We start from the raw sequence: 25,064 nt of genomic DNA, 5'->3' as shown, positions 1-25,064 counted from the left end.
ATCAGTAAATACAACATGCAAGTCCATGACTTCAGAGTACTTGGACAAAGGCTAAAACATTATATGGGCTACTTTCGTGATTGATTGTGTTTTAGCCCTTTCTTGATGGGTGTGGTCACTAAAATGGCGGTGGTCTCCTCGTGGTTATAGGCACTGACTGGTAATGCAGTTGTGATCGTAGGTGTGACCTATGAAGGGGTGGTTTACTGACACCTGGTTGGGCTTGAGTGACTGCTTCTACTGTCTATCATTAGTTCAGTTGTATCACCTGTGTTTAGTTAATCATAATCATCTGCATCACCTGTGTTCTGTTAATAGGGGTTATGCGGAACGCCCAATGTTCGAACCGGAAAACAGGTATAAACATTTCAGGTTTGCATTACCGTACGCATCTGCAGCGGTAGATGATCTCTGAGGTAACTTATTTTGCGCTTTTTTTAGAATACAATTCTTATTTGTGTTTTAATTAAAATGTCACGAATGCTTAAGTATCAGAAACATTTTTTTTATAAAAAAAAATAAAATGCAGTCTTCATTTGATTGTTTTAATCGTCTGCAAGCAAATATAAAAGGTTAAACTACTATGATAGCATACAAGTCTAAACTAACTTACTGATAGTTAGCTAACTCTACATCGGGTGCCATTAGCAAAAGCTACATATACTAACTTACATACCTTCATAATCATGAATAAATGAGGAGGCGTAAAAACTTAAATCCTTTATCTAACGGAGTACTCGGGGCTCTGGAAGTCCGTTTGGCAATACGATGTACATCTGAAATGGATAGAATGGGTAGCTCCTGTAAACACCGGCTATAAAAGGTCGCCATTCCTACGCTGTGTTTACCTCAGTAGCTGACGACCGGAAGTAGTTATATCTGTTTTGTAGAACCCGGAAGTATGTTGCGCATAACCCCTATTAGTGTTCTTCTGTGTTTGTATTTAGTTCCCTTCTGTGCAGTCAGTCTTTGTCTGTTCTTGTCTAGGTAACGTCTGAGTCAAGTCTATGTAATGTTGTTTGCTGGTGTGTGTTACCCTTCTGCACCTTTTGTGTGACATTGTGAGTAAAAGTTTATATTGGAGCCTTTTTGCCTCTTCGCCTTCAACCTACACCACACCCTGACAATCTCCCCAATAGATTAATTATGTAAAGTCTCTCTCTCTCTCTCTATAATGTCTACAGGTGTACACTGCATAATGATACTATAACTAACACTGCCCAAGGGCGTATACCTGCGCTCTTCTGCTCTACGCAGGAATGTTTGTGCTCCCAGTCCAAAGCAGAAGCAGGTCTGTGCGTTCCAGTTCATGAGATGCAGTGTTACTTCATTCTGCCTCAAATTATGAACTGACGGCCACAATGTTCAGCTATTTGGTGCTTGTGGTAAGTAAAGTTTGTATTTCTGTCAGTTATACAATAGGTTAATTCAAGATTCAGCAAGATCTTTTTTTCATTCTATGGCTTGCTTGGAATAGTTTATTTTTTTTACATTGTTTTGCAAAGGAAAGAAATAGTAAATGCTAAAGTGCTTTTGTTACAATGAGTTATTTCTACCTTAACTGACCCTTTAAATTACTTATGTTGGTCTAACCTAATGCCAAATAAATAAATGAAATTTAAATGTAACTAAATGTAATCAAAACCATTGATTCATGTTACCTCATGAATACTTTTCTATCTGTGTTTTTACTTCAGTATGTGTTCCGATATTCTGATTGTTGGAACCTTTTTAGTCTTGATCGTAATGAATAATCTGTTCAGGTGATTGGAATGATTATTATTTGACATCTTATGGAAGACTGTGATTTTATATGTATATTTTTGAAACATGAGCCACTGAAGGTGATTTTTTTTTTTCTGGGGGTCAGTTGAGAAAAACAGCAACAAAGGAGGGTCAAGTATAGGCTTTCCCAAACCTGTTTCACAACTTTGACTATTCTCATGTAAACATACAGTACAAGCTCAAGGAGTTTCAAATCGTATGCAAAAAATAAATAAAAAGAGTGTCCTTTGACCCTGCCTTCATGACAGAAATTACCCGAATGTTAATGATTGAAAGGCATTTTGAATGGCAAAACAAAGCAGTGGCATCATAATAACTTCATCTAATGGACTGCTTTTGAGAAACGAATTATCTTACCTTTGGTTTAGCAGATGGATTGTTTTGGGGATACGACCCCATACACTACCCCCATCTTATACATAAATAATGGCATACCATGTTTACTATGGAAGCATATGAGTAAAAATCTTCAATTTGAAATGATATATAAAATGGCAATGCATTTCTGTATTTGAATTTACATTTTCCGTTACATTTGTGCAACGTTGGTGCAAAATGAAAAATTAATTATATAATTTACATTTGCCATTTCATACTCAAATTAATATGTAAATTGAATACATATTTTAACATAAAATTTAAATTAAAATGTATTACAGAAATTATTAGATATTTTAACATAAATCAAGCTAAAACTATAGCAAAATTATAATTTAAACGTTATTTTTCTTAATTGCATTTACACACAGTTAAGACACTTGCGATTGCATTTTCATTACATGTCCTGCAATGAATAGCCTATAGCAAAATTCAATGTGCAAATTGAAAATGCATTCCAAGCCGATCACGTACCCGGCCCATCCCGCTCTGTCAATCACTGCATCAAGGCGGGGCTCGGTATTCTTGCGAGCAGTGCTCGAATTGAATCAAGTCTTATGGGGGGTCCCCACCATAAAAATAAAATAAAAACACCATAAATATATTTATGTATATATATGATCATATATTTGATCATAATATGCATACATGTATACTATTTATTAAAAAAAGCTTGATAAAGATATTTATATTATGTTACACTGGATTTAGAGGGTGACAAAGCAGCAGACCCAAAAGGGCAACTATGGCAAAGATACCAGGGCACTACAAATAAGGCACTTGGAGACCCATAAAAGCATGTGACTTCAAAATACATTGAAATGTCTCAAAAACAGTAGAAAATAATCAAATGGCTTCCAGACTCACTGGATGGTATCACTGTCAGATTCAACAGTGGCACAAGAATTATTATTTCCTAATGTCTCCAAAAGTGATAAAGGAGCAGTCAGTAACTTCAAAAGGATATCTATCTTCAAAACTTTTTTATTACTTAAACAGTAGCGAAAGAATGGAAAAATACTATCAGGCTGTAATGATACTGAGATGAGATTAGGTACCATTAAGAACCCAGGTGCAGGAGCTTTACTCAAAGAGTGCAGGCCAACTGGGCAAACAGGATACAGTCTTTGGAATAGTTTGTAAATTTAAAGTAGGCATGTTCAGGAGATTCTCAAAAGTCAACTCAGCATTCACCCATAACAGACATCAAGGTAATTTCAGGAACCAGTGGGTGAAGACAATAAACCAAAACTCAGGACAGGTAAGTATTCACTGGTAAGAATCAAATTTCTTCACAAGCAGGGATAACGAAAATCTCAAATGAGAAATGAAACTCAAACAGAAATGCATACTCAGTATATATAAACTCAGTATCTTTTTGAGTAAAATCAAAAACTCAGTCTTATCTTCTGAAACTTCGAGCAGTTTTATGTTGTGTCGAGCCTTCTTAGTGTTTTAAAAATAGCGATTTTGATGCTACCCATGCACTCCCATTTAAAGGGCATTTTGACCTAAAACGAAAATACGGTCAATCTTAAAAGTGGCGTTTCCATTCTAATTATGCTTTTACAAGAAAGTTTGACTCGGGTAGATTTACAAAAAGAGCCTAGGTTCAATTTTGGTGAGAGTTACCCTTTAACATTACCGTACTATTGGTTGCATTTTGTGAATAGAATATTACCAGAGAGTTGAGAAGGAGCAAGGATCTTTGATATAACTGTACTGAAATTGTAGCCAGCTAACGTTAGCTAGGCTATATTTACTGCACAGTAACAAGCTACACAAGCTACACTTTTCTTGTCATGTGAAATTAGCGCAACTTAAAGTAGCTTCCTATGTAGTGAACTAGCCTAATGCTGTGTTTGTGTTACTTAGCTTGCTACACTTGACTGGGTGGTAGCTTTTGTGTAGTGAAACTTTATTCATGGCAGAGTAACTGATAGCTTAGCTCACTACAATTTTCAAGTAGCTTGCCCAACACTGTGTATTATCCATCAATATGTAATTCACCCTAACAAAAGTAATAATAAAATAATAATGTATTGTTTCTTCAAATTATTAAAATATCTGACTTTACTGCCATCTGTTTCTGCTTCTCTATTATATTTATAGTGTGTGATTTACAAAATACCTATTATAGGGTGACCAGACGTCTCTGGTTTCAGGGGACAGTCCCTGTTTTTGGTTGCCTGTCGCTGGCTAAATACAGAAAAAAAAACTACCTCTGTCCCCGTTTTGTTTTTGAAGACACGACATTAGGTTTTTCAATCAGATTGATAGTCAAACTGGAAATGTCCCCGTTTTTTCCCCATTTTCGGGGATTATGTTCTCAGTTTTGATCTCGGACGTCTGGTCACTTTATCAGAATGTTCTATTACTGTTAAGCCCACTATGAATATTAAAATACTCCGAACCATGTGTCCTGTATCATGTATGACTTTTGCAGCCAAAAAAAAAAAAAAAAACGCGTGAAAATCAGTTCGGTATTCAGTGAGGTATGATTAATTAAATGCGCTGACAGCTCATTGCACCTGCCAAACAGATTGCACTGAGTGGTTCAGGTGACTTATCCAAGATGGTGGCCCCACAGCTCGTCAGCGCCAGTAGGCAGTGGCGGTTGATGCGCCGTCTACTCTCTATGACGGCACTCGCGAGAAAATGGATAAGTACCTACATAATCAAATTCACAAATATTACACCATTTAAACATTATTGAAAATACATAGACTACTGAGTCGCTAAAACAATCTTTGTCATAATACACTTGTTTGTTCACACTTGTTTGTTCACATGTTGAAAATTCTTGTTTCCATTTGTTTAATTTCAAGGTCTGAGGTGAATTATCCATTGTTGCTTTTACAGCTACAAAGCTGGGAGTACTAAATGATATTCAAAGTCACATTACACGCTTTTAACATTAAATAAAGCACATAAACAGTAGCCTACCTGACATGATCATTGCCACACTTTGTGTTTGTTGTTCCAGCGCGACGTTGAAGAACCGTCTCTAAAATAGAATCGTTGCGTGCCGCCGTCGCGGCTGGTTAGGACAAAAACTCTGTTTTTACATGTAACATGTAAAATATACCTTTTATCGCGCATCGCGTCGTGTGTAGTTAGGACACAGTGTTACAATCACACTGTTGTTGTCTGAACAACCTTTTTTTTTTTTTTTTACATTTTGAATAAAATATTTTCATTGTCACATGCTAATCTTTATTCTTATTACTATTAACTAATTACCCAATAATGTTGGAGATCCTACAGTTTTACTTACAAATGCATAGACCTATTACTCAGATTACAGAATATGACGGGTCAAATTCATAGCTACCGAAAAATGTGACCGTTCTTTATTTCACCATAACTGAATGTAATGAAAGTCACCCATTTGATGTGTAACCATCTCCCCTTTCTATTTTATAAAGCATATTGATCAGATATTAATAAATATATAGGGTCACGGAATCTGACGGGTCAAATTCATAGAAGACTAGCCTTTTTTGGGTGAATGTGGAGCAGGTCGGGGCCTGGTGACATCATTGTCTATAATTCAATGTCTAATATTTAAAAAACCGAAGCAGCAAAACAGCACAAACGAAGCACAAACAAACGACTAATTTTGTGTGGATTTGGAGCATGTGGGGGGCTGAGTGACCTCAGAATGACCCATAAATATTATTTTAATATCTAAGAAACCAAAGCAGCACAAAATAAACGTTTCCTGGCACAAACGATTGAGGCTATTTTGAGTGAATTTGGAGCAGGTCAGGGGGCTGGTGACGTCATCGTCTATAATTCGGTCTAATATTTTAAAAACTGAAGCAGAACAAACAACTTTTACTGGTACAAACGAAGCACAAACAAACAAGACTATTTTGTGTGAATGTGGAGCAGGTAGGGGCTGGTGACACCATCACCTGTTAAATGTCTATCTTAAAAACCGAAGCAGCACAAACAAAACTTTAACTGGCACAAACCAACAAAAACGAACAAGACTGGGTGGGTGCGTGACCTCAGAATAACCTATAAATATTCTTTTAATATAAAAAAAACCGAAGCAGCACAAACAAAACAATTTATAGCTTAAACTAAGTAAAACATTGGGTGGGGGGGCCAACTTCACGCAGTGATTGACAAGAAAGGGACGGGGCGGAGACGTGATCGGCCATTTTACATATTACATTGTCATTTTACATATTGCATTGTCATTTTGCATATTGCATTATCATTTTGCATATTACATTTCAAATTGAATATTGCTACCCATATGCTTCCATATTTCACTGCATATTACATTCTTATTTCCAAAATACAAATTTTGTCTGTGATTTGATCATATGATCTGCTCTTGATCAATCTTGTTTTTGTCTGCTTCTAATGCATATAACTTGTTTAAAGCCATACTGTATATAACACACACTGTTTCTGTTGAAAGGGAATTATCTGTCTGTGTAGCACAGAGCCTCTCAGACGCCATAAAAGATCATGGATTATAGACTCCTTTGACATTGTGGAGGAACACCCGGGGCCTTTCCCTTATGAATTGGGGCAGGTAAGCATCAATGCTCGCAAATAATGTACTGCGGGTTTTAAATCATAAAATAATACAAAACATTTAGCTTTGGGATGGTATAGCCTTTTGGTTGCAGGGTCCAGACAAACTGCTATTTTATTTTTTATTTTCATATGCTGAAGAAAACTTTTCTTCAGTAAGAAAGTTATTTCTTAAGATTGATCTGAGGACAAAACTTAAAATCAAATTCTTAAAAAGAAATCAACTTAAAATCAAATTCTTCAAAAGAAATCATCGTAAATAAGTTCTTGCATGTATTTTCTGTAAAGCTGCTTTGAAACGATATGTACTGTGAAAAGGTCTATACAAATACATTTTAAATTGGTAAGATATTTTATGAATTTACTGGATTGTTTCAAATTAATTGTTGTAGTTAATTATTACAACATAACTATTTAGCCTAATAGGGATGTGCACACACAAGTTATCCGAATTCTTGACACCAATGGTCGATAATATAAAATGATTGCTCATGATTGTGTGACGTGACTTTTTGCTGAATTTGAAATTCAACAAACCAGCAAATGAGTCAAATTGGGACCCCATTTTTATTTTAGCCTAATTACGACATTTCGGCAGCATGAAGCACATGTGAGAGCGGTCATACACAGGACAAGTTCACTCTAGCAGTGCGCACAAACTCACATAGCCAACAGGACGCGTTCACACTAGAGAGAGAGAGCAAAAAAGACAGAGCGTTAATGAATGAACCATCTTGAATAAAACAGCACAATATTTAATAAAGCACATAAAAGCACTTAACCGGAAGTTATGTGACCTGTTTTACAGAATACGGAAGTTTGGTGCGCATAACCCCCATAGTCTGCATGTTTTCTTATTGAGTTGATCAGCGAGTCTTCAGCAAGAACCGCCATACAATCAAATACAACCAAAAGAAAAATTATTAAAGAATAAGGCAAAGTTTTATAGGTGGCATTGTACATTAATAGTGACATTGAATATTAAAGGGTTAGTTCACCCAAAAATGAAAATTCTGTCAGTAGTTATTCACCCTCATGTTGTTCCAACCCCGTAAGACCTTAGTTCATCTTCGGAACACAAATTAAGAATTTTTTTTATTAAATCTGAGAGCTGTCTCACTCCTCCATAGGCTTCTAAGGGAATGAAACTTGCTAGCGCAAAAAAGTTATTAAAGAGATCGTTAATATAGTCCAAGTGACTCCAGTGGCTCAATCTTAAGTTTATCAAGCGACGAGAATACTTTTTGTGCACAAAAATAACGACTTTATTCCACTATTCATTTCCTCAAGTCTTTTCACGTAGTGTTTTAGCGCAGTGCGTCTGTGTTGTACGTCACAAGCATCACACACATAACAAGCGTCGGCCAATAGTGAGCCTACGTGGTGACGTGTATCACAGACGCGCTGCGCTAAAACACTACGTGAACTCACTCGAGGCCCAGAAAGAAGGAAATGAATAGTGGAATAAAGTCGTTATTTTAGTTTTTTTTGCGCACAAAAAGTATTCTCGTCGCTTTATAAACTTAAGATTGAGCCACTGTCACTTGGACTATATTAACAATCTCTTTAATAACTTTTCTGGGCCAGCAAGTTTCATTCCCTTAGAAGCCTATGGAGGAGTGAGCCAGCTCTCAGATTTAATCCAAAATATCTTAATTTGTGTTCCGAAGATGAACGAAGGTCTTACGGGGTTGGAACAACATGAGGGTGAGTAATTACTGACAGAATTTTCATTTTTGGGTGAACTAACCCTTTAATATCTACCCTAATCAATGTTGTTGTGTATGATGTTGGGTAATTCACACTGAAACATTACATGTATTGTTAAAAACTACATGAATTTATTAGATGTTTAATTTTTTATTTTTTTGCTACCTCAATTCAAATTTTACAAAATGAAGGAATAAAATTGGAAATAAATATTCAGGACATTTAGCCCCAAGTTGCTAAATTAAATAAAAATGAAAAATGAAAAATGAAATTCTTAATCGACAACTTATGTTAAATGACATAATTAGTTTTCCTTTTGCCACAAACATGTTATAAAACTTAGAAAGTTCCTTTACTCAAATTCTAGATTAAACTGGACCGTACCTATATAGTGGAGTTCATGCTTAAAGGCAGAGGTGTGGATGAAGACCCAAAGGGTGTCCTGTCTATTGATTCGAAAACAGGAGTCATTAAAGTCCACCGTAAAGTCGACTTTGAGCAGTACAGTGTTCTGATGGTAAGAGGAGTCAGATTTTTTTATTAGATGGTATATGAAGGGCATACAGAAGGTTTAAAACTAATTTCATTACCATTTCAAAGCTGACCTTTCAAGCAAGAAATACGTCCAACTTGGCCATAGACACACAACTAGGCATGGAGGTCAACATATTGGACATCAATGACAACCCGCCGATATTCCAGAGGAAAGTTTATGATGTCACTATAAATGAAGCAGCAAAACAAGGTCAGTATCATTGCTTAACTGTAGCATTTTCATCAACTGTAATCATGAGTATTTTAGGTTTGATTTACTGCACCTTAATTTGCAAATCCTATATGGCTGTTTTTTCAACTAAAGACATGTTTGGTCTTGTTGACTTTTAGAAGATATACTTAAGAGAGAAGAGTTACATGAGTTAGAAAGTTTGATGTAAATGTCACACAATGATTATTGAAATATATTTATTTTACTCTATATTAGAATTGTTAAAAAAAGAAAATAAATGTATTACAATTTATTCATTTTCATATTTTAAGCTTGAATGAGACAAAAAGGTCAAAAAGGCATTTTAAATTTGAAAACTAGTATAGTAAAAAAAAATAAAAAAAAATAATATATATATATATATATATATACAGTTTGAGTTGTTGTTCATTGAAAATCTTGACATCCGCCCTAAGAGAAGTAAAGGGGTCCAATTTGTGAGCAAATGCTTCTTGTGAGTCACATATTTTCAATCAAGTGCTTGATCCACATTTCTGCATAATACATTCTACTTCGGTTCTCAAGTTCCAATGACTAATTCAATGATCTAGTCACAACAGTTTACAGCTTATAAATTTATATATTTCACCGTAAACTTACATTTGTGAAACTTGCAGATGTTTATTTCACTGTATTCAAATCAAATCCATGTGTTGCACCATTCTCTACTGTTTGAACTACATGAACACAAAGTTCTTTTGCATCATTTTTGAAGCGTAATCAGTCCATTTTAATGGTAATTGTTTGGATGAAACAAGTTGTAATAACATTTTCATTTTCAGGGAGATCTATTCCATAAACAAAGGAATTAAGTAATTTTCTTTTATATTATCTGTTTGCAGGTAGTTTTGTTGTAGGTGTACAAGCAATTGATAAGGACGCACCGGGAAGTCTGAATTCCACCATTGATTACAAAATCATTTCCGTCACTCCAGCCACTAAAAATGTGGAATTCTATATCCAAGACATTGGTGCAATATTATTTAAAGGATGCTTTGATTATGAGGTAAAAAGCACATACAAAGAAGGCATAATTTGCAAGTACTGGGATGATTACATATATTATTACTTTCTTGTTACTTGCACAGTGCATTCAGGCCATAACATACTATGGCCTATGGCATATGCATGCCTGTAAAACGTGTGTGTCAGGCTAACATTGGAATATTGCTGTAACAAGACATGAGCCATCATGTTAGTGCCTGACAAACCAACATGCATGTCCATGTCCAGTCACAGTGTTAAAGTAACATGTGAAAACATGTCTTTAAAATATCTTGACATTTACTAGGTGATTTAAAGTTAGCGTGTGAACTTTTTGAGTATGTATATGAGGGGTGCAGGTGTGACGCCACTTTGCAGGCCAACCGGCAGTTAGCATCACATTGGTTCCCTCTTCAAAAACCCAATAGGATTTTCCCATAAGATTTTGGATTATTGCTAAAAACAAGCTCTGTGATCAATAAAAGTTTGATACATCAAGATAATTTTCACAGATGAACAACTTTTAATAAATTTTGAAGCCTAAATGCAGTTGCCAGAAGTAAAAAGCTAAAGGTAGGCTATAAACGAACCATACCACGGTCCTACAAATTCAACATCACCATCACTAAGCTTCCGACAACTCTTTCAGTTATTATCTAAAAACATTTGTCCAGAAAGTTTGAGTTAGAATAGTTTATAAGAGCACAATTATAAAAATAAACGTCCCTGTTCAGCGTGATGACGTTTAATGTCCCCGACAGCCTCTGTAGTCCCATTAAGCCATTTGTTAGCAACCGAAAAAAAATCATGAGTGGGGTTATAATGGTATATGTTATGTCACAGAATAAAGCGTGAAAGTGTCTTGAGCTTGTGTTCACCACAGACCTTATTTCAGACATTTAAGCATAAACCCATAAAAAAAATAAAAAAAAGACTTCGGGACGATGGAACCCAAAGTGCTAAAATGCTAACTCACTTCTGCGTTTTGGCCTACAAAGTGATGTCATACCTGCACCACCCTACATAACCGGTTTTATTTTCCAGGTGGCTAATAAATACACTATAACAGTTGAAGCAAAGGACCGTGGAGAAGCTGTAAAGTTGTCAAGCACAGCGACAATAATTATCAATCTTCTGGATGGCAACAACCATATACCAGTTATCACAGGGCAAACGGTTAGTGTTAATCTGTCCAATATATAATATTTCAAATAATTGCATATGGTATTACAAATAGCTACTCAGAAGAAAGTCACTTTTAAAATAGTACAGTCAAAAAATAACCCTCACCCTGTTCCAAAACTGACTTTCCTTCTGCTGCAGGACACAAAAATATTTGTCTGTACAATGGCAGGAAACATTGGACTTAAGCGACTTTCATTGTATGTCATTTTTTTTTTTTTTTTTACTTATTTATTTTCAAACTCATTCAGGGTCCAGGGAATGTAATGGAGGGGACAAAAGGTACCTCCCCTCTCAAAATACACACAACTGATACTGACACGCGTCCCACTGCTGCATGGAGGGTCAAATACTCCATACAAGGGGACAAAGGTGATTACTTCTCCATTCACACTGATCCAGACACCAATGATGGAATCCTCACAGTGATTAAGGTATGTTTACACACTGTTAGATTTGTAGACACATTACTGTTTTTAGATTTTTGGAGTAGACAATATTGTTTTTATTTTGAAGTATAAAGATAAAATGACAAATTATAAATTGGGGCAGAAGTGGCATGCTGTTACCAGTGTTTTTTGTGTGTTTTTTTGTGTTTAGATCGTTGCTATTCATTAACCTATAGGCTAATTGAATGAAAATGTTTTCTTTGAATTCATATTGTGTATATATAAATGTATAAAATAATAAATGTAAAATTATTCATCTTAAAAACACTAATCATTTTAGAGGTTTAGGGTTAAGCCTTTTAGTGTTGCTTTTGAAATGTATTTATTTTGAAAATGGAAATATTCATAAATCAAAATACTGTAAATTTTGTTGCAGTGTAGTCTTGACAAGTTTATTTCTTAGCACGCAGTAAGCACATACCTGCTATATTGATATTATGTACTTTATTTATTTATTTGTTTGTTTTAATTCTCTGCATGCAGCCCTTAGACTTTGAAAAACAAACAGAACATAAACTCACCATCTCTGTAGAGAATGAAGAGCCTTATTTCTCTTGTGAGGTGAAGGCTAAACCTACAGATGGCCTCTGGACTGTCATCACAAATCCATCAAAACCATCCTCTATTAATATTACCATAACAGTGGAAGATGCAAATGACCCTCCATATTTCCCAGACCCAAAAAGGAAAATAGTTATGGAAGAAAATGGTGTTATTGGAGCTTTTGTGGACCGAGTGACAGCAGTCGATCCTGACACCGGACGTCCTCACAAACTAGAGTATGTTTCTCATGTGTTCAATTTCATCAGAATCATTTAACTCCATCTGGACTCTAAAGCCACAGTTAAAAATGTGTGGATGTTGTTGCAGTCTATTACAAAGTATCAAACCATATGGTATTTATTTAAAAGGAAAAATAGTACAAAGAAGTTTGTAAGGTTTGAAATAAAACAATAGATATTGGTATTATAATGAACTACACCTGTTTGAAATTTCAGTGTCTGAAATCAGTTCCTCTCTTAAAAATCACCTTGACACCAGTTGCTTAAGTCATTAAAAATAAAAATTTCGTTCATTATTTTCTATCTAATATAATGACAGATATTCATTTTGACGATTTTGATGCCACTCTGGGGGATCCAGATATATGCTTGTTATAATTATTGTTTCCTCCCATCAGGTATTCTATTGAACAAGATCCTGCAGGTTGGTTCAGAATAGACAAAACAACCGGGGAAATCTTTGTAAAAGAGACATTGGACAGAGAGTCAAGTCATGTGACCAACGGGACTTATACAGTCACTGTTCTTGTGACAGAGATGGGTAATACAATATGGTTGTATTTGGCTTGCAAAAAACTGTGAAAACCTACATCCATCTATTTTCCACACCGCTTGTCCTATGTAGGGTCTTATTTACATTGGGAGCCTATCATAGTGTCTCAGGCCGAATGCACAGACAACACCTTCATAGTTTACTAAAACTGTTATCCACGCTATATAAGTATTATTTCTTTTTTCTCTCTTTCGAATTACTGATTTTTCACACCAGATGACCATCCTCCAATGACAAGCACTGCAACAATTCAGATCTACATCGAAGACAAGAACGATAATATCCCCTTGTTAAAGGAGAACATGGTTTCTGTCTGTCAGTCTGATGAAGTGTCAAGTACAGAGATCACAGCCTATGACCCTGATGGAGATCCGTACAGCGGACCATTCAGTTTTGAAGTAATGGGAGATCATAAGGGTGAATGGAGCTTTGACCCCAGCCATGGTAAGTAAAATCTTTCCACTTCCACTGTCAACTCACTAGGTGATGATTATTATCATATAGTGTTCTCAACATTTGGTTAGTCTTTTATTAAGCTCTGATGCAAAACCCTTAACCATCACCTTTCGTCTTTTGTTTACTTTGTCTTTTAGGTATCACAGTGCATTTGGTGAAGGATAAAAGCGTCCATGCCAGTCTGTACATGCTGATTGTGAAAATCTCTGATAAGCAGGGCAAGTTTGTCCTCCAGAATCTCTCTGTTGCTGCATGTGATTGTGCTGTCTCACCAAACTGTCTGCTGCAGCGCAGTACACAGAAAAAAGTAGGAAGTGGTGTGATGGGAATTACCATCTTTGCCGCGCTGATGATTTTGGGTAAGCACTGGATTCTGTTAAATTCCCCATAAAAGTGATGAATAAACACTATTCTTATCCCGTGTTGTCCTATTATTATTGGAGCAGGACATATTGAAAACCTTTTTAACAGCCTTTTAGCCTCTGGCACAACGAGCATTTGGTAGTACTTGTGGGAGTGCACTAAGATTTCTAATATTTGATGTTGTTTGTAAGAAAGTTAAATCTTGAATCTAAAAGCCATTTTTCCTATTAGCATGCCTGTTGCTGTCCCTCACTTGCTCTTGTGGGACTGTGAAGTCCCTAGTCGAGGTAGACAATGTCTTTGAAGATGCCCTTCTGCCTTCTAACATTGAGAAACCTGGCAGTGATTGTATGGTAATATCTGACATTAAGATTTCTTATGAAAAGCTAAATTAAGCTTTCCTTTTTTGATTTGGATTTTGGTTTCAAGTCAATTGTTTAAATATAACAAATGACTGTTCATCTATTATTTACATTCATGAAGATCCCGACTATTCTACTGAAGAAACCATCTGTTAGTCAGTCAAAGGAAGCAACTCTTGTCAATAATGGGGCTCAACAGACATCTGACATTCAGCGGGTATAAACATTTCTATAAGGTCTTGGAAACATTAAGTTCATATGGCCACTGTCCTTCTTTACACTACATATAATTATTATTTGTATTTATTTTCTTGGCCACAGAAATCTAGCAACGTTATAGCCACTCAAAGTCTCCCAGTTCAAGTGGATAAGTGTTGGTCTAGAGACAGATCACAGTATTATATTGAGGTAATACAGCAGTGTTCGTTTACGAAATTGTCATAATCATTTAAAAATGACTAATTTCAAAATAATTCATGTAATGTTTTAATCCTTTCAAAAGTAAAAGTGGAAGTTCAATATTTACTGTATTGTCTTCTGTACCAAAGAAACAGATGTGGAAACAAATACAGAGTGAAAACCGCTACCAGGTAAATCTTAATCATTGTAACACATTTAAACTTGTTGTTCAGTAAAATGGTTCTCTTGTGAAATCTTAAAGTCAGTAATATACAGGGCTTTCCTTACACCCCTTAGGGTTCAACATTTATCAGGAGGAGCTCACATAGAGGACAGAGTGCCTATTTCATCAGGCGATCGACTCTTCAAAGCTTGCTTTCTCAGGTACTGTAAGTTCCAAAGTAGCCGATTCAGCTTCAGTATTCCACAGACAAGGAACAGATTCATGCATTCATGCATGCATTCATTCATTCATTCATTCATTCAACAAATTTCTTTCTCAACTTTCAGAGGCTGCATACAATACAGTCCCTAGAAAATGAGTTGCTTGATTACGAGCCTCAGCTTTACGCCTTTGAGGACAACTCTGAGAACGTTGCAGACCTTGACCCCATAGACCTGCCCATTAATGAGTTTGATCCTGAGCAGTTCTCTGATCTTGGACCAGCATTTAAACATCTGGCTTCTATCTGTAACCCAGGAATGAGGTCAAAAACAGTGATGAATAATGGGACTAGATAGTCTACAGATCAGAGGCTGGATTCACAAAACATTCTTTAAGAATACAATTATTTGTCTTCCTTTTTCTTTTCTTAAGTAAAAAAAAAGTTAAGAATATTTTGAATTCCCAATCTTTCTTCTTGAGATTCTTAAGACAGTGATAGTTCACCCAAAAACAAAAATGCTGTGTTCATTTATTCACCCGGATGTGGTTCCAAACCTGTATGACTTTCTTTTATCTGTTGAACAGCAAAGAAAATATTTTGAAGAATTTTGGTAACCAGACAGTTTATGGTACCTGTTGACTTCCATAGTAGGAAAAAATACTGTGGAAGTCAATGACTCCCCTTCAACTGTGTGGATACCAACATTCATTAAAATATCTTCTTTTCGAAATGAACACACAATTAAAAATTTTGGGGGAACTATCCATTTAAAATAAGAATAACCTCCAGCTTGTCATAAATCCCCAAAGGCAATATGTATTATGAATTTACTGGGTTGTTTCAAATTAACTGTTGTAATTAAGCATTAAAACATAACACAAGAGAAATATAATAGGCTACATATTACCAGGGATGTGTACGAGTTCTCTGAAGTGACACCAATAATCGATATGACCAATGAACAATGATCAATCATGATTACAGAAAAACCACATGAATTTCACGTGGACATGCCGCCACGTTTCAATGTGATCACATTAATTTCACATGGGAACTGTTCCAAAATCACGTTTCACATATGGTTAGCCTCATAGCATAATTGCCTAAGTCATATTTCAATGTTTTTGGAAAACAAGACAAGTTTTGCAGCAGTGGTAGGACAGTAAAGTTAGGCAGATATCACAATTTGGCCAAAAAATTACTTAGGCAATTATGCTATGAGGCTAACGATATGCAAAGTATGAGTTTCACATGTGTTCAAAATGTGTTTTTTGGCATGTGAAATTTGTCACAATTCAGTAACAACAACGTTACAAAAATTTGTCAAATAATGTTATTAATTTGAACCATTTTAGACAGCATTCAGCATATATTAGAGCGGTCATATACATACAGGATGCAATCACAACGCTAGACACACACACAGATAGGCTACAGGGTGCATAGAGATCACAAAAAGGTCAAATCATGAATGCAACAGACCAATCTATCTTGAGACAGGCTCTTTAAAAAAAAAACTATTTAAAATACACATCATATTAAAAATGTGATGTTGAGTGCTTATCGAGTTGTTGTGCACCTTATTATGATTATTACAGTAATCTGCAAGAACAGCAAAAACCTTGGCCTTTTTCATCAAGTTGATCAGCAAGTCTTCAACAAGAACCGCCATTCATTATGATAACGCCAAAGTCTGTCATTTTCTTCTCACGAAAAAGATGTTCTTAAAGGGTTAGTTCACCCAAAAATGAAAATTCTGGCAGTAATTACTCACCCTCATGTTATTCCAACCCTGTAAGACTTTCGTTCATCTTCAGAACACAAATTAAGATATTTTTGATGAAATCTGAGAGCTGTCTGACTCCTTCATAGGTTTCTAGGCAATTTCATTCTGCCGGTCCAGAAAAGTTAGTAAAAACATTGTTAAAATAGTCCAAGTGACTACAGTGGCTCAACCATAAGTTTATCAAGTGATAGAATACTTTTAGAGCGCAAAAAACAAACAAAAATAACGACTTTATTCAACTATTAATTTTCTTCTGTGTGCATGGGCCTCTGACGTGAGTTCACAAGAGCACCACGACGCATGCGCGAGAACTGAGAAGATGGGTCTCGATGTAGAGTTTAAAATGGTTCTAAAGTGTGCATTTCCAGGATGTCTGTATCGTGAGAAACCAACGACAAAGCGTAAAAGTGCCTTACCAATGCTGCAAAATGAATGGCTTAATTACCTTTCACAAATTCACACTTTCCCATCAAATGATCGTGATGGGAACTTCTTATGAGGAATATTCTTATGAACTTCATGGAATTTATCCTGAAGTTGGCATAAAATGGAAGTTTTGATAGTCCTTCATTCCCTATTGTGACATACCTGTATATTCAGGTTAAACATCTTCTAGATTCTCAAACAAGATCAAATGTAGGGCGGGACTTGATTGGATTGTTGTTGCTATTGCTGTGATCTCATGTGAGTGACGTGTTGTCATGTAAACATGTCATAGAGAAGAAATGTCCTTGCAAGAGGGAGGGGGACTTTTTTTTTTTTATGAAAGATTACGAGGGAACTTGAATATTAAAAAAAATGTTGATGTGCACGGATAATAATTTATAATAAATAGTGGAATATAAGAAAATAGTGGAAAATAAGAATTGTCTATTTTGATTTCATGGTGACTTTTAAAAATGTCTAAAGTTCTTTCTTAAGAAGATTTTCGTGAATCCAGCCTCAGGAGGTTTACATTCTTATACAAGACTGGTTATTTTAAACAGAAGAGCTACTTGTTTCAAAAGGAACATAAATAAATAGATGGGGTCCCTCATAGGTAAACTGGACAATTTGATTGGGATTGGGATTGGTATTATTATTATTATTATTATTATTATTATTTTCCACAATGGATTTTTTATGCCTGAAATAGTATATAATATTCTGCAAACATTCAGACACTTGCCTAGGGTTTTCCATTTTATAAAAGAATGCTGAGTGCATTATTTTCCTAGCTGTACTGTTTTGTAAGATGATTGGATATCTTAACTATTTAAATGTCTTTTTTTTTTTTTATATGTACACATCAAAAAGTGGAAAGACAAATCTACAAAAATATATAAGAAATCATGAAATTGTCAAAAACAGTGACTTACCTGTAACATTGTATTTTTGCCTTTGACCTAGTGCTTAAGTGGGGAAAAAATTGTGCCTTTTCTTACTTAAAGGGATAGTTCACCCCAAAATTACAATTCTGTCATTAATTTTTATTTCATTTCGTTCATCTTCGAAACACAAATGAAGATATTTGTAATAAACTCTGAGCAATTTCTGTGCCTTCATTGACAGCTACGCAACTACCAATCTGACACTTAAAAAAAAGGTTATAAAGAGATTTTAAAACTAATCCATATGAATGTGTGTGGTTTAGTCCAAATTTTCTGAAGAGACTCGATCGCTTTATAAGCTGACAAGATTTAATTTAGGTTTTTATTCACTTAAACATTCATCAATGCACACATCAATTATGATAAATGGAAGCTCAAGCATGTTTGCTTGACGTGCGAGAACAATGAGGTTCATTCTCATGTTACGCAGCACGTTTGAGCTTCAGCAAGAAACAATGAGGTTCATTCTCGTGTGTTGCGCAGCACGTTTGAGCTTCCGCAAGAACCAATGAGGTTTGTTCTCACGTGTCAAGAAGGTTCTGGTTGATCTTCTGTTTAAGTTTGCTGATAAATGATTGTATGTGCATAATCGCCTAAACTAAATCTGTTCATCAAATAAAGCGATCGTGACTCTTTGTTTTGACTAAACAATACATTTGGACTAAACCTGCATTTCATATTCATAAGGATAAGTTTTATGATTGCTTTATGAACTTTTTGAAGCATCAAAGTGGTAGTTGCGCAGCTGTCAACTAGTTTTCATGATCATGTGGATATGGATTAATAATAAATGTCAGTGCCAGTCCACATACTTGATTAAAATAAAAGGACAGCCTGTGTATTTTGCCATATGTAAACTAAATTAAATTAAAATTTCTAGGTTTTTCTGTCGTATTTGACACGTTAAGAGACAAGTATGTTAGCGGTGACAAGGAGGATGAAGGAATGGGTAAAGAATTTAGGTAATAGGCATATGGTAGAGAACCATACTATTTTTTTTTTTTTTTTTTTTTTTTTACCTCAATTAATAGATACTTCCAATGCTAAGTCCGTCACTGTATGCTGATGATGTTACATATATACACTATTTTACATTTAGTGGATAATACTAGAAAAAATGCAGGATGCAACTGAATGTTGGTCCTGAAAATGGGGATTCAGATTCTTTGTTAACAATGAAAAGGGTAGATGACCTGAACTTAAAGTTATATGGGAATGTAGGGGGAACAATATGGGTGTTCTGTTTTTAAGTCAACTTTTTTTTAACATGGGCCACATGTAATGTTGCCTGACAGGAATAGAGTAGCAGGGTGTAGACAGAAATTCCATTACAGTTTTTGCCAATTGCTAACACACTAAAATGACATGCACAGCACAATTATTTAAACTGACATACAGAGAGCAAAACCTCTTCTCAAGTCTCCAAAAGCCTAAACACATTTTCTGCTTTACACACATTTTGCAATTCAAAATGGCACTTTTTAAATGCACTGAACACAGTTCTCTGCATAAGACACAACAATCTGACATAAAGTCACAAGTTTGCCATTTCAAGACCCTGCCATTCAAAATGACACTACATGAGCTAATTGGTCAATACATGTGCCACCTGGGCAAACACCTCAATGGTTAATTGTTAACACTTCAATCTTTTTCAGTTTACTGTTTTTGTGAGCATATTTTTGTTCAGTCCAATGTAAATATATCTGCTGTGCATATGTTGCACTGACTTGTTTGGTGAAAAATAAAAAAGTTTCAACAGCATGTGTGTATCTGCAAATATTTCTGTGCATGTGAACAATCTGAAAAATGTCTACAATTTGAACTATTTTAGTATTATTGAAAAGCACACTAAAAATGAGAGTGCTTTTCATTATGCCCAACAGTGTGTAGAAAAAAGTTTTTTTTGTGTGTGTGTGTGTGTTAGACAAAAATCTGGTATGAATGAACTGTGTGCCATTTCATGCAAAAGTTTAATTTTGATAATGCTAGCTATATGTAGTTTTGGTTGCAGTACTTAATTTTGCAGGATATATTAGGTACTTTGCAGTTTGGGTGTGTGGTTTTGTGAATTGTTTTAAGTATTTTGATAAAACCAGCCTACCTGTAGTTTGCAAAATTGTGTGTTAGCAATTAAAAAAAAAAGAAAAGTAAAACAGTATATGTGCGGTCCCTTATGAAAAATAAGTTTATTCAAGTGTTCTATTAGTATGCTTCTTTTAAACTAAAAACAAGAAAGTATACTTTCAGTCTACATTTTATATACTTCTAAGAAATATACTTTATGTACTTCTCAGAAATATACTTAAAATTACACTTAAGTGTACTTGACTTGTACTGAGAAAAGTCCAAGTATATTTGGCCTGTACTCAATCTTTTGATTAAGACCTAAAAGTACAATTAAGTATTCAAAGTATACTTGGCTTGTAATTGTGTTAACTCTTTTGATGGAGTAGCTATTAAATATACTTCTTTTACACTGTTTTTCCACATACAGTCGTTAGTCGTATGAAACTTACAGTGAGGAAAATAAGTATTTGAACACCCTGCTATTTTGCAAGTTCTCCCACTTAGAAATCATGGAGGGGTCTGAAATTGTCATCGTAGGTGCATGTCCACTGTGAGAGACATAATCTAAAAAAAAAAATCCAGAAATCACAATGTATGATTTTTTAACTATTTATTTGTATGATACAGCTGCAAATAAGTATTTGAACACCTGAGAAAATCAATGTTAATATTTGGTACAGTAGACTTTGTTTGCAATTACAGAGGTCAAACGTTTCCTGTAGTTTTTCACCAGGTTTGCACACACTGCAGGAGGGATTTTGGCCCACTCCTCCACACAGATCTTCTCTAGATCAGTCAGGTTTCTGGGCTGTCGCTGAGAAACAAGGAGTTTGAGCTCCCTCCAAAGATTCTCTATTGGGTTTAGGTCCGGAGACTGGCTAGGCCACGCCAGAACCTTGATATGCTTCTTACAGAGCCACTCCTTGGTTATCCTGGCTGTGTGCTTCGGGTCATTGTCATGTTGGAAGACCCAGCCTCGACCCATCTTCAATGCTCTAACTGAGGGAAGGAGGTTGTTCCCCAAAATCTCGCAATACATGGCCCCGGTCATCCTCTCCTTAATACAGTGCAGTCGCCCTGTCCCATGTGCAGAAAAACACCCCCAAAGCATGATGCTACCACCCCCATGCTTCACAGTAGGGGTGGTGTTCTTGGGATGGTACTCATCATTCTTCTTCCTCCAAACACGTTTAGTGGAATTATGACCAAAAAGTTCTATTTTGGTCTCATCTGACCACATGATTTTCTCCCATGACTCCTCTGGATCATCCAAATGGTCATTGGCAAACTTAAGACGGGCCTTGACATGTGCTGGTTTAAGCAGGGGAACCTTCCGTGCCATGCATGATTTCAAACCATGACGTCTTAGTGTATTACCAACAGTAACCTTGGAAACGGTGGTCCCAGCTCTTTTCAGGTCATTGACCAGCTCCTCCCGTGTAGTTCTGGGCTGATTTCTCACCTTTCTTAGGATCATTGAGACCCCACGAGGTGAGATCTTGCATGGAGCCCCAGTCCGAGGGAGATTGACAGTCATGTTTAGCTTCTTCCATTTTCCAATGATTGCTCCAACAGTGGACCTTTTTTCACCAAGCTGCTTGGCAATTTCCCCGTAGCCCTTTCCAGCCTTGTGGAGGTGTACAGTTTTGTCTCTAGTGTCTTTGGACAGCTCTTTGGTCTTGGCCATGTTAGTAGTTGGATTCTTACTGATTGTATGGGGTGGACAGGTGTCTTTATGCAGCTAACGACCTCAAACAGGTGCATCTAATTTAGGATAATAAATGGAGTGGAGGTGGACATTTTAAAGGCAGACTAACAGGTCTTTGAGGGTCAGAATTCTAGCTGATAGACAGGTGTTCAAATACTTATTTGCAGCTATATCATACAAATAAATAGTTAAAAAATCATATATTGTGATTTCTGGATTTTTTTTTTTTTTGATTATGTCTCTCACAGTGGACATGCACCTACGATGACAATTTCAGACCCCTCCATGATTTCCAAGTGGGAGAACTTGCAAAATAGCAGGGTGTTCAAATACTTATTTTCCTCACTGTACATGGTTTGAAAATATTGATTAGAATATTGATATAAAACATATGTTTTAATTCTGCGTATCTGAATTTTTGTGTAAGATAGTCGACTGGTAGTGTACATAGGAATTTACTTTAATTCTACTTTACTCTTTCACTAACATTGTTTTCACTGTTATACGGTAGGGGGCGCTATGACACATCATCTAGTACAGAATCTCCGGATCAAAAAACACAGGAGAAGAAGGAGCTGAAACAAGTGATAGAAGATTGCTCACGCAAATGTAAAATTACGTGATCATCAAATATTAACTTTATTTTTTTGAAAATAAATAAATAATAGTAACAGGAATGAACACTTGGTAACAGGAATGAACTATTTCATAACAGGAATGAGGAACAGGAAACAGGAATGAGTGTCCATATGTGTGTGCACGAGAGAGAGTGTACATGACTGTGTGCATACGATTTCTATGTTGAAGTGATGTACTATATGCTAGTAGTACTTCACAGCAAAGGATGTGGAAAGAGAAATAAGGAGAGAGAGAGGGAGGGAGTAAGAGGGAAGGTAAGACAAAAGGGAGAAAAGAGAGGGTTGCGGGTGTGTTTTGCTCCTTCCATTGCAATATGCCATAGGTGGGTGTTTCTGGCACCTGCATAGTATGGGTTTTCTCCGTCTTCTACAAAATATAAGGAAGACAAAGACAAAACGTTCGAGTCACTTTGTGGTGGACTGGCTTCCTGGAAGTAGTGTTCACATTGTAAAACTAATGCTAATGTCTACAATATAAGTAATTGCAACCTTAAAACTCATAATTCAGGTGAATAGTATTATATCAACTAATATTTACAGTATTAAATCAACAAAACAGGACTCTATTCACTCCTGTTACTTTAACTCACTCCTGTTATTTTTCATAGTAACAGGACTGAAAGTAACAGGATTGAGTTTTTAAGCAAAAAGTTATCAAATACATGACATATGGCCACATAGCATACATGCTAATAGCATGAGGACACTGAGCAAATTCTAGTAACTTAACAAAAGTTAATATCTTTAAAATAAACAAATACATTCTAAGAAATTATTTAGGTAACAGGATAGTATGTTGAGATTGACCTTCTCAGTCATAGTTACAATTTCATCAAATATACAGAAATTAAAATTAGAGGACTTACTTATGGTCTTCCCATTGCCTTTAGAAGATCAAGATGATGCAACTTCCTATTGAAAATGTGTCTTGTGGAATATTCCAAGTTTTTCAGAGGGGGGAATGTGTTAGGGTAACAGGACTGAGTGAAAACCCGGGGACATGACTAAAATGTGTATTTTATCTAAAATATTATCTAAAACATTTTTTTCTCATAAAAACAAACAAACATTTTAAATAGATTGGATATAAAGTCACACAACAATCCCCAAAACTTAAGAATTCAGAAGGATTTTAATCATTATATTTCATGGCAAAGTTTAGAGACAGAGAGTGGGGACATGGTGAAAATGCTATTTTTTTGTGTACTATGCAGTTTTTATTAATGTTTAATTATAAATTTTAAAATTTGTAGTTCGCTTAATATGCAGGTCATTTTGCTTAATAATAAAATGTATTTTAGAGTTAATTTTCATGCAATTTTATACATGATGTTCTGGGGACATAAATGTCACCCATTCGGTGGAATGGCTCATACAGCATGTAAATCAAAACTGCTTAATGTTACCAAATGAAATGTCGAATCCATGAAGAGAAAACGACTGTGAAGCTTTGGGGGTGTTGGACTCGATCCACTCCATCTGTGTTTTGATCATCGTTCTGAATCTGATCAAGGCGTAGTCTTTGACAAAAATGTGATTTTCTCAACTTTTTAGTTTAAAATGCCTTTATCAAACTTACCGACATTCAAGTGTTGATAAAAAGGGATGCATGAAGCTAATAAAATGTTTTTAAAATTCGTTAAAGTAGCCTACAGTTAAGGGTGTCCGCGGGGTCTTAAAAAAGTACTAAAAGTATTAAACCTGCCTCCCTTAACGAAACTTAAAGGAAGCGTATGTCTCAAAATCATTTTGTTATCAGATAAGTTATCATCTCGCTCACTCGGGATAGGCTACAGCTGCTCTGTCTGTCGTGAATGCAGTGGTGGTGGACAGTGCTGTCATCACATTCGACTGGTGTTTGGATTTCGTGTGATTTCTCATTGTGGTGATGATATTATGATAGCTCAGTATCATTAATTAATTTGATTAAAAGTAGTTCCATTTTGTAATATCATTTAGTAAGATCATTTTCATCCAAGTAATTCCAAACTTCGCGAGGCAGACGATTATGTGATCAAATACAATCAACACGCTCCACAGCGCCACCCAGTGCATTTGCGAGTTAGTGCTTGGATTTATCATGGATTCACAGCATTTACTGCCAGCAAAGCAACGTAAAATTCAAAAAAGTATTTTATTTTTCGAATAATAATTACAGATCGAATATTCGTGCACACCCCTAGTACTGACACTTGCTCTGGTGCATCAAATCAAGCACTCCGTAATCACAGGTAATTAAACATATGGCCAGTCAGGTGTTTGCCATGAGAAGTGTTCCACAAAAGAGCTATGGTTTGCATACAGTTATAAGAGGTGATGTTACAAATACATCTTTTGAATATACTCTGTGAACTCAAGGTTTATTTTTTTCACTTCCATA

General features: G+C 35.7%; 1 protein-coding gene across 1 annotated transcript; it reads left to right on the top strand.

Annotated features, from left to right (window-relative positions):
* The first annotated feature begins 1,272 nt into the window (after positions 1-1,272).
* On the top strand, positions 1,273-17,105 carry cdh27 (cadherin 27). Its single transcript, XM_084395271.1, has 17 exons — positions 1,273-1,385; positions 6,602-6,718; positions 8,798-8,947; positions 9,031-9,175; positions 10,039-10,202; positions 11,225-11,356; positions 11,614-11,796; positions 12,295-12,590; positions 12,992-13,134; positions 13,363-13,590; positions 13,740-13,961; positions 14,197-14,318; positions 14,449-14,544; positions 14,649-14,735; positions 14,876-14,917; positions 15,024-15,110; positions 15,237-17,105. Exons 1-17 carry the CDS (start codon positions 1,362-1,364, stop codon positions 15,465-15,467), a joined length of 2,469 nt encoding a protein of 822 aa, XP_084251397.1. The 5' UTR covers positions 1,273-1,361; the 3' UTR covers positions 15,468-17,105.
* Positions 17,106-25,064: the final 7,959 nt, after the last annotated feature.

This window comes from Rutilus rutilus, assembly GCF_951802725.1.
Source record: "Rutilus rutilus genome assembly, chromosome: 22".
Classification (NCBI taxonomy): Eukaryota; Metazoa; Chordata; class Actinopteri; order Cypriniformes; family Leuciscidae; genus Rutilus; species Rutilus rutilus.
This window is presented reverse-complemented; position numbering and strand designations above follow the sequence as displayed.